Here is an 11,741-nt window from a genome sequence, read left to right on the forward strand (position 1 = left end):
CTAGCAGAATAAAACAAGTGGTCTGCAACTTTGTGAACGAATAACATTGTAATAGTTTGCATGATTTATAATGTGATTGATAACAAAATGGAAATTATGTTGTTTGCATTTGAAGACTTTTCTATATGTTTGAGATGTGTATAAGAGACAGGGCATGCACATTGCACATGTATGAGCGGCACGCGGGNCTCATTTGCCGTTTTAATGAGAAATGGTCAGGAGATCGATGTCCCTCAAAATATGACGGACATGGATGAACATGAGAGAAAAATTGTTAATGAATTTTGTCACCTTCTTGAAAAATCCAAACAACTTTTCAATGGGCTAAGGTAAGTCTTGACTGAGTGAAGTTGACTGTCTGTCTTGGTTTGAAGTTAGAAGTTAGAACTTTGATCTATTCAGCTCAGGCTATTGTCTACATCGCCAAATTAGAAACATTTTAATGTAATATTGTGTCATCAAAGACTCAAAGTTGAGCAAGTTATTATTTGAGTTTGGATTTTGTGTTTCAAATAAGCATTTTCAATGTAAAACTTTCAACTAATATCATTGATTGATTACACTGTTTACACATTCACATTGACATTCACATTGATCTATTTTCATATTGTCCAGTTCAAGATTGGAACCTTTCTTTTTAATATTGGGCAGAAGTTTCTTAAAATTGAGTGTAAAATCAATTGTTCTCAGGGTGAATTTCAAAAATTGCATTAAAAATATATTTATATTCATTTTACTGAAGACATTGGAAAAAGGGCATATCTCCATAAATTTTATAGCAATGGGTAAAATTTGCCAGATCTACCTTTGCATGCATTTTTGTCCAATCCAGGGATTGCTTATGTGTTCTGTTAAATTTTCTAAATTGGGATGGGAACTTGGGTAGAGTCCTACTGATTTCTTTCTTTTAAACGGCCCACACTAATCATAGTGGCAAACCAGTGATTTTGTAAAATCAGTTCATTTTTAATTTTATCATTTACTTAAGATTTAAACCAATATCTTATGTGTGATGACATAGTGGCAAAGCAGAGAGTTTTTTTAGACTCTCCCTCAAGTTCATTTTTGAGTACTATATGTAGACCAGTTAAGTATCCTGGATACCTGCAGTTTCATACATAAGAAATTGGTTTAAATCTTGAGTAAATGATGAAATTTAAAATGAACTGATTCTAAAAAATCTGTGGTTTGTCACTATGTGTGATGATGCTGAAGATTTAAATCAATATCTTATTTGTGATGATGCTGCTTGTCATGATACTTTGCTGGTCTACTTATAGTCCAGACTTAAAATTGAACTTGAAGCATTTGAAGGAGAGTAAAAAACTCTGCTTTGCCAGTTGCCACTTAGCACTATGCCACAATTAAGTAAACCCAGTTTTCATCTCATCACCATCACACATAAATTTAAAACAAATGCCCTTCTCAAAATACTACCTATATATAAAGTACCATGTATGATGTAGATCCACCTTTCAAGCTGCGACTAGAGATTTTCAACCATTTATGAAACTGTAAAATTCCCACTAGATGAAGTACATCCTATCTAATTGTTAACAAAAGTGTACAAGCAGAATAGGAGATTCCAAATGTATTGAAAATTTGTCGCTTTATAGCTGCAAAATTTCTGTAATAATTAAAAAATTTCCAATCCTGTCTATTTCCAATCCTGTCTATACCATTTGTTTATTTGTATATATATATATATTTGGTGTAGTTAGGCAGAAGCTTTTCTCTTATGCAAGTTTGATTGAAGACCAGAGCATGCTTTTTATTAACAATCTTCTTGTTCGTTTTTTCAATGAGTCGAACCAAATTTCTTGCTGGCGTCGGGAGATCGAAAAGCAGGTTTCAAAATGTTCGTATTGGGTCCATTTCAATAAATATTTCTTTTCCCCTGTAGCATGGCGACTTTAGTGAGGTGGCGACTTTAGTGGCATTGACGGTAGGCCTAATATCATGGATTGATTTTTGATTACACATTCACATTGAATCAGTGACATTGATATTCACATTGATCTATTGTCATGTTGTCTAGTTCAAGATTGAAACCTTTTTTTAATATTGGGCAGAAGTTTCTTAAAATTGAGTGTAAAATCAATTGTTTTCAGGGTCAATTTCAAAAATTGCTAATAAAAATATATTTTTATTAATTTTACTGAAGAAATTGGAAAAAGGGCATATCTCAATAAATTTTATAGCAATGGAATGGGTAAAATTTGCCAGATCTACCTTTGCATGCATTTTTGTCCAATCCAGGGATGGCTTATGTGTTCTGTCAAATTTTCTAAGTAAATTGGGATGGGAAGAGTCCTACTGATTTTTTTCTTTCAAACGGCCCAGGTTCTACCATATCATAGTGACAAACCAGTGATTTTGTAGAATCAATTCATTTTTAATTTTGTCATTTACTTAAGATTTAAACCAATATCTTATGTGTGATGATGCTGCTTTCCATGATACTTTGCTGGTCTACTTATAGTCCTGACTTAAAATTGAACTTGAAGGAGAGTAAAAAACTCTGCTTTGCCAGTTGCCACTTGGCACTATGCCACCATTAAGTAAATCCAGTTTCCATCTCATCACCATCACACATAAAACAAATGCCCTTCTCAAAATACTACCTATATCTTACGTGTGAAAGTATGTAGATCCACCGTATACGTATAAAGTATGTAGATCCACCTTTCAAGCTGCGACTAGAGATTTTCAACCATTTATGAAACTGTAAAATTCCCACTAGATGAAGTACATCCTATCTAATTGTTAACAAAAGGGTCCAAGCAGGATAGGAGATTCCAAATGTATTGAAAATTTGTCACTTTATAGCTGCAAAATTTCTGTAATAATTAGAAAAGTTCCAATCCTGTCTATTTATATATAGGTAATATATACCATTTGTTTATATGCATGTATAAATGTATAGATATTTTTGTGCTCATCACTGGTAGCTATTTTTTAATACTCATCAGTCAAGTCAAGTATTGGTATTTTATATTGTTTAATTTCCAGTCTACAAGACTATATTTTATCTTAAACTTCTATTATATTTATTTAAATTTTTTTATATGTATTTTTTCAGAGATCTCCCACAGTATGGCCATAAGCAGTGGCAGGCATATTTTGGTAGAACTTTTGACATCTACACAAAGCTATGGAAGTTCCAGCAGCAGCATCGGCAAATACTAGATTCAAAGTATGGTTTGAAAAGGTGGCAGATTGGAGAGATTGCCTCAAAAATTGGACAACTCTACTATCATTATTAGTGAGTTTAATGATTATCTGCTACATTAATGCATTACCTGTATTCCAAAATTTCATTCAGATGAGTTTTTGTTTACCGTGCAACTCACAACCATGGAAAATCCAATTTCTGTGTTGTATCTTTGTTATTAAATCCTGTATATATTTCTGACTCTGACTCAGACATCACACATGATTTATATATACATCTTGAGCATTACTGTGCAGCCTGCGGACAAGTGAGACCAATTATCTCAATGAAGCCTTCAGTTTTTATGCAGCAATTCGGGGTCGAGCATACTACAGTCGGACAAACAAAGATGACCGGTAAGGTTTTTTTTCAGGAGATTATATGATGTCAGATAAGGAAAAGGGAATAAGGCACATTTTTTATTCAGCAGACAAACTTTAGTCATTAATTGCTTGTATGTGTCCTCAAATAAGAGTAGTACCTAATAGTACTACATATGTCATGAATGATTAATTTTTAAACAACTGGAAAATGCATATGTTCTTCCCAAATTTAAGGTACAAATTTCAATTTTTTCTTTATTTTAATACAAGATTTTTTCATTTCAAACTAGTAGAACAATACATATATACCGTACATGTACATATATATATTTCCCCTGACTTGCAACTTTTCAGAGCAGGTACTTTGCCTGCCTTATTATGAAAACTTATGAAGCCTTAGAAATTTGCATATACCGTAATTCTTGAAATCTGCAGGGGCTCTGACTTGATGGTGAAGAAACTCCGCTATTATGCTCGATTCATTGTGGTGTGCCTCTTGCTGAAGAGAATGAAACTTGTCCGTGATCTTGTCAGGGTAAGTATTGGCCACCTTTTACTGATTTTACAACCAAGAAATGTTGTGATGCCTGTAATGAAACTTGTCCATGATCTTTTCAAGGTAAATATTGGCCACCATCAGCTGATTTTGCAGCCAAAAAATGTTTTCCTGCCAGTAATGAAACTTGACTGCCAGGCCACATTATACCTACTTAAGTTATTGAGCTCTATTGTATTTTGCAGGAGTTGAGTCACCAAATAGAAGAGTATGCCAGCACCTATGCACCTGAAGACCAGCTGGAGTGGTCCTTGGTTCTGGGAGAGATCCGCTCCTTCATAGATGCTGATAATGCAATAAATGTGCTTGACATGGACTCCAACACTATTGTGCTCTCACACAGGTCACTTGAATCCTATTTATTTACCTGGTGATATTACTTGAAGCAGTCAGATTTATATATGATCAGTATATTGAGTCAGTTGAAATTATATAAAACCACAGAAACAAACAATTTGAAGAATTTTGATCCTAAAGACACGTTGGTTGTTAAATTTTATATTTGTAAACTTTTTTATGTGTTGAAAAACCTATTTTAATAGGTAGATTTTACTCTGTTAATCACACCAGCTTTATATGGTTTTACCACTAAATTGTAATTACTTGTTCTAGGTTGAGCTCCCACAGCACTCCACCGCTAGAGAAGCCTCCTCCTCTCACTCTCAATGTACAGGAAATCCTCATAGTGGGCAACTGCAATGACCAGGTAAGAAATTATCTTTTAATTTATTTAAATGAATTGGTGGAATTGGTTTCTTTTGATGTTGACATGGTAAAATAAAATGTACCTAATGGGTTAAAATTTACCTCATTTCATTCATAGAATTGTCATTTATTGCGCACAGGTAAAGTTCAGTGAGCTTACAATCGACATGTTCCGAATGTTGCAAACTCTGGAGCGCGAGTCACTAGAGGATGTGGCTCAGCTCTATGATGCACCCCCTGCACCTGGCAAGATTCCCTACGTAAGTTATGAGCGTGAACTCCTTGTCTGCATTTAATTATATATACTATGCCAGGTCTGACTTGTGCATACAATATCAAAAATTAGTTTGACTATTTCTTCTGAAACAAATTCATGTTAAGAAAATTTTTAAATAGCTATTGCATCCCAAATGAATGAATTAGTTTCACTTCTGTTCACTGAAATGATGATAAAATAGTTTGTAATGTTATGTAAAGCTGTAGAATTAATTTCAGAACGGTGACGCGTCAACACGCCTGAACAAGCGCGAGAACCCCCACAAGTACCTGCTGTACAAGCCCACGTTCTCGCAGCTTTTAGTGTTCCTGTCGTCAGGCTTCAAGGAGCTGCCCGCCAACGGCGTCATGCTCCTCTACATCTCTGCTGATGGAGCCTTCGCCAACACCAAGCATCCTCAGGACGGTGGGTTGTTCACTCTTCTTCACATTCATTATTTGCTTGATGACCAAGTCTAAAATGTTCTCCGATCTTCTCCCTAATTTTGAGGAAAATGTTTAGATAAATACTCAGTAGCAAACGGTAAAAATATATCTAAATGTGAAGCATGAAGTACTCTTTTGCAAAGCTTCGTAGTTCTTACTGAAAAGCATTTTATTAAAATGTTTGAAAATATTTTTGTTAGAGCTTGCTTGAAACGGCACTACAGTGTGTTATTCAGTAAAATTATTCTAGATTTTTTTGGTTTAGTTCTTATAGTATTGACTTTTGATTTATTTCGAAAGCAATAACTGCTTAGCCTGAGTCATATAATTTAGTTTTTGATGATTTTTTTCTGAAGGTGGCTTTGACTATGGTGGTGTGGTGACGAACAGCAAACGCGACTCGGAGCATCACCATCACCACCACCATCACAACCAGCAGCAATTGACCTCTGGTGCGAAATAGCTTGATAGCTGAAGCGCTAGCAAACTATTGACTGCTACTACTATTACTACGACAACCACTATCATTATTATGTGTTAATTTCAATTGAAGAACCATGTTTGTATTTATAACAATTCAAATTAGTCAACTTAAAAACAAGATCACAATCAATGAGCTTAATTATTTTTGTTAATTAATAATTAATTGATTACTAATGTGTAATTTATCAATATTCACATTCCGCACCATTGCTATTGTTACTCACTAATGTAATATTTGCGCATGCAGAAGAGCACCAGCGCGGCAATCTGTTCACGCTGTTCCTACACTGCCCCCTGATGGGGCTGTGTCTGGTGAGCTCCGTGTGTGACGTCCCTATGTTGCTCTGGGAGAAATGCCAGGCCCTCGTCGACCGCTTCATTGCTGAGGCGTCTAGGCTTGTAAGCAGATCGCGCAATGTTGGTGAGTTTGTAGCAACGTCCGTCCTGGAAAAAAAGCTGTTCATCGCTGTTTTTAAAGCTGTTGTTGGTGAGTTTGGGCTGAGTTTTAACATGTTAAAGCTGTTGGTGAGTTTGTAGCAACGTCCGTCCGTGTTAAAGCTGTTCATCGCGCAATGTTGGTGAGTTTGTAGCAACGTCCGTCCTGGAATTAAAGCTGTTCATCGCTGTTTTTACCACGTTTTTCTTAGCTCGCTTTCGTGTCCCTCTGTCTGTGATGATCAAATCTTGCAATCGATATTTCACCAACTTTCCCGCGCTCTGAAACTTTTAGGGAAGCTCAGCTACCGATAACAATACAATAATCAATAATTTGTTGCACGTTTCCAGGCGTATTTATTACCGAACCTTATGTAGAATTAATTTCAGAACGGTGACGCGTCAACACGCCTGAACAAGCGCGAGAACCCCCACAAGTACCTGCTGTACAAGCCCACGTTCTCGCAGCTTTTAGTGTTCCTGTCGTCAGGCTTCAAGGAGCTGCCCGCCAACGGCGTCATGCTCCTCTACATCTCTGCTGATGGAGCCTTCGCCAACACCAAGCATCCTCAGGACGGTGGGTTGTTCACTCTTCTTCACATTCATTATTTGCTTGATGACCAAGTCTAAAATGTTCTCCGATCTTCTCCCTAATTTTGAGGAAAATGTTTAGATAAATACTCAGTAGCAAACGGTAAAAATATATCTAAATGTGAAGCATGAAGTACTCTTTTGCAAAGCTTCGTAGTTCTTACTGAAAAGCATTTTATTAAAATGTTTGAAAATATTTTTGTTAGAGCTTGCTTGAAACGGCACTACAGTGTGTTATTCAGTAAAATTATTCTAGATTTTTTTGGTTTAGTTCTTATAGTATTGACTTTTGATTTATTTCGAAAGCAATAACTGCTTAGCCTGAGTCATATAATTTAGTTTTTGATGATTTTTTTCTGAAGGTGGCTTTGACTATGGTGGTGTGGTGACGAACAGCAAACGCGACTCGGAGCATCACCATCACCACCACCATCACAACCAGCAGCAGCAGCAACAACAACAACAGCAGCAGCAGCAGCTAATTATGCAGCAACATAATAACAAGAGAACAGGTGAGGAACGTTTTTTTTTCATATTATGTTTGTGTCAGCATGGTCCATATGAAATATTGTTGTTATCGAATCACATCAGAAGTTGTCTTAAAATTGGTAATTCTTGAATTTTGCAGAAATCTGGTAACTATTTTGCCATGTGGTTTTTCTCAAGCAAAACTTTATTTAAAATCACAAATCATAGATAAGGTGCGAATTCTGAAATAAGGTAGTTTGCTTACCTTCATTTATATCCTCTCTATTGTACTTACTTATTCCAAGTTTCCATAATGATGGGATACAAGCTCTAGAAGAATGTTTGGCGAAGGTATCATTGAGAAAGAATCTCGATTTGATCAAATTAAAATTTGATGACAATATTTTCCTTGAATTTTCAATTGTGCTGTTCGTTTTTGATAACCTAGTATATATACCTATATTTTGATTGACTACTTTTTTGATGCTTGAAAAAATGTACGAAATAATTTTTAAATAACTAATATTTTAATCAATCCTAATTTGTTTAATTTTTTAATTTGTGATGTATGCAGGCGACAGCGCTGGTGGTGGCGTGATGCTACGAGATCTTCATTGCTTCTTCCCTGGCGACCTGAACTCATTCACCCGCAAGCCGCTGTTCGTGCTGGTCGACTCCGACAACAGCAGCGTCTTCGGCAACCTTGCTCCCATGTTCGGCCAGCCGCTCGTAGTGCTAATGTCACCACAGGACTCGCCCCATCATTTCCATGGTAGCCGACTCACCAAAGTGGCGAACAAAAGAAATTTTTAGAAAACTTCCTCATTGAGTAAATTTGAGTCCTATAAGTAGAATCAACCATTAAGTTTCATGTACACATCAGCATTAACATACATGAGAAATTGAATGAAATCTTGAAGTAGAAAAGCAAACCAGAAATAAACTATTGTCTAAAAAATTTTCGTTTGCAACAGCGCCTGTTTAGATTTTCATTTGGGCTTCCCTACTCGAAATCTTCTCTGTTTATTATCATGTCACCTCAGAGGGGACTTCTGACGCGTGTCTGCTCGTCAGAAGTCCCATGTGATTTCTTGTTTCCAGGGGCATTGTTCCTGGGGCTCACAATTTCTGATTGCGTTTCTCGGTTGTGGGGTTGAGTTATTATGTAGCATTCATTACATTTTCCTTCTCTGTCTCTTTCGCGCGGGCGGCCGGTGTCCCGTGTAAGCGACCTCTTGTTCGAGTGTCTTAGTTTCTGTTGCTTTTCACCTGTCCCTCCTTGTCACTTCGTCTCTTTGAGATGCTAATGCTGTTTCTTTCGAGCCGGCTTCAGCGGGCTGGACAATTGAGACCTTCCGCCCCCTGTGGGTGATGATTAACTTGAGATTTTGAATAATTGAGACCTTCTGTCTTGCTGGTAATGTTATCGTTTGACCTTTGGTGCGAAATAGCTTGATAGCTGAAGCGCTACCAAACCATTCTACTACTACTACTACTACTACCACTATCATTATTATTTGTTGATTTCAATTGAAGAACCATACTTGTATATATCAAAATTAAAATTAGTCAACTTAAAAATATGATCACAATCAATGCATTTAATTATTTTTGTTAATTAATAATTAATTGATTACTACTGTTTAATTTATCAATATTCACATTTCACACCATTTCTATCGCTTCTCACTAACGTAATTCTTGGGCATGCAGAAGAGCACCAGCGGGGCAATCTGTTCACTCTGTTCCTACACTGCCCCCTGATGGGGCTGTGCCTGGTGAGCTCCGTGTGTGACGTCCCTATGTTGCTCTGGGAGAAATGTCAGGCCCTCGTCGACCGCTTCATTGCTGAGGCGTCTAGGCTTGTAAAAAGACCAAGAGAATGAAAGCAAGCAGAGATCAGTAGCTGCCGAAAAATTATTTTCTACTTTTGAGTCCACATGAAAAACGTGGTCTTTAAAAATTTTTTTTTATACATTTTATTTTCTACTTTTTAGTTTTGAAGTATTTTATTTTCTCCTTTTTAGTCCGTTGCTATTAAAGCTGTTGATGGTGAGTTTGGGCTGAGTTTTAACATGTTAAAGCTGTTGATGAGTTTGTAGCAACGTCCGTCCGTGTTAAAGCTGTTCATCGCGCAATGTTGGTGAGTTTGTAGCAACGTCCGTCCTGGAATTTCATTTGTTTTCATACATATGTTCCATGATAGAAATACCGTGCCGTTGTGTGGCGCTATTTGGATGGAAAATGAAACCGAGAATGTACGTATCTGTTTGTTAATTTTTTTTTTATACCACCGTGGCTTGGTTCAGAGTAATCTTGGTGTTTTCTCAATTGTTTTACAGATCCTGCTTATATCCAGTTCTTCAGTGACGACTTCTTGAGGTTGCTTACATTGCGATTCATTTTCTGCGCCACCGTCCTGAGAGCTCACCGAGCGTTCAAGGTCTCAAATTAATCAAAAATTCTATCAATCTTTTCATCATCAGTGATGAATACTAGCATGTACAATTTATGAATATTGCTCTCGCTTGGATCTTGATACAGGTATTACATCCATAACCGTTTGAGGCGCTTGATATCAACCTCATTTTGTAAAATAATTGGTATAGAGTCCATTAACATCAATAAGTGCCTCTAGTTTTCTGTTGATACGTTGATCTACTAACTTTGATATGCAATTACCTTAAGTGAGAATTTGGTGCAATATTTGTATGGTTATGTATATTATACGTGGGGGGATTTCTGATTCTGTGTTGTGACAGGGAGGCAGCCAGTACCCGCGCTGCTCCCCTAGCCTGCCTGAAGGAGAGGTTCTGGGCCACCCGGCGCTGCACTCCCTCGTGCTGGAGATCGCCACAGGGCTCGAGGTCGCGCATCTCTTCAACGACGCCCACGTCGACAACAGCAACACGAGCGCCCCTCAGCGCCACGACTGACGCTGCTGACCGTCTCTTAAACCCCCTGCTTTTTACAACAACAACTGGTGCCTCATTTTAGCTTTATCTCTCTTCCTCCTAATAACTGCTGTGATCGTCTCTTAAACCCCCTGCTTTCTACAACAACAACTGGTGCCTTATTTTAACTTTTTCTTTCTTCCTCCTAATAACTGCTGTAATCGTCTCTTAAACCCCCTGCTTTCTACAACAACAAATGGTGCCTCATTTTAGCTTTATCTCTCTTCCTCCTAATAACTGCTGTGATCGTCTCTCAAACCCCCTGCTTTGTACTGCAACAACTGGTGGCTCATTTTAGCTTCACCTTGCACGCTCCTAATATTATTTTGTCCTTCGGGTGCTGCTTTTTACTTCAGGACACATTGTTTTGTACTAAACTGATTTTTTCTTATTAACTTGCCTTCTCTGAAACAGAAATGTCTGTTGATTGTGGGCATGTTGTGGGCATTAATTTTTTTCAAACGACTGGCAAATTCGGTACATACTTTTTCTATTAGAGTTGTTGTGATATTTTCTTCTATTTGTCATTTTATTTATGTCTTCATTCGATTTTATTTTATCATCTTTTATTTTTTATGATACGTACCTATTTTGTTTGCAATAAGCAAACAGCTATAAGTTTTTATTATTTACTTACATTTTATTGTTTTTTATTACTACAATATTACGTAATAAAATGCATTTTAAATAATTGCCCCCTACAATGTATCGCGGCTTAGAAAGTAAATTTAGTTGATTTATAAGTGGAACAGGTCGTAATTATTGAGATCTCAAAACAAATGTGAGTGAACCGCAAACAGTTTTTTGGACATCGAAATTAGCGAGTTGTCTGGAATAGAGAATGATTTATTCACAAATGATGTGTTTTGAAAAGATTTGCTACATGCTAGCTAGAATGTTCCACCTTTACCGACATAATTTCAAAACTTAAATCTATTATTTAGGTCTATTACTCAGACTCAACTACTTAGTTCACCGTCTTATAATGTCATGTGACACAATATAGGTTCTTCTCTCATTTCAAAACCTCAACTATCAATAAATGAAACCCTGTATTTTTTAAATAAATCTTGGTCGTATCGAACAGTTTTGAATGGCTATGAGTTTTACCATAGCCATAGCCATTTTACCATAAAGTGGTAATAAGCGAAACTTCTAATACCTTGACGGCAATTTTTCCCCCATCTAAGCCAAAACGACCCCGACACACACCTAAAAAGTATTTTGGCCCAACCAGAACACGGTAGCTATAATGTTGACCGCCTCGTAGAGTACCTGAGAGCAATAAACATGTTCGACTGTATATGATC

General features: G+C 36.9%; 1 protein-coding gene across 1 annotated transcript; it reads left to right on the forward strand.

The window, feature by feature from the left end:
* Positions 1–194: 194 nt before the first annotated feature.
* LOC108672061 (protein SCAI-like) lies at positions 195–10,475 on the forward strand. The gene is given in 13 exon segments (XM_047885276.1): positions 195–329; positions 3,083–3,265; positions 3,472–3,570; positions 3,973–4,072; positions 4,279–4,436; positions 4,706–4,799; positions 4,939–5,058; positions 5,294–5,480; positions 5,857–5,919; positions 8,067–8,249; positions 9,191–9,379; positions 9,820–9,920; positions 10,240–10,475. Coding segments are annotated over 13 exon segments (1,776 nt in total). The 5' UTR covers positions 195–204; the 3' UTR covers positions 10,414–10,475.
* Positions 10,476–11,741: the final 1,266 nt, after the last annotated feature.

The sequence above is a fragment of the Hyalella azteca genome, unplaced genomic scaffold (assembly GCF_000764305.2).
Source record: "Hyalella azteca isolate HAZT.00-mixed unplaced genomic scaffold, Hazt_2.0.2 contig17472, whole genome shotgun sequence".
NCBI lineage: Eukaryota > Metazoa > Arthropoda > Malacostraca > Amphipoda > Hyalellidae > Hyalella > Hyalella azteca.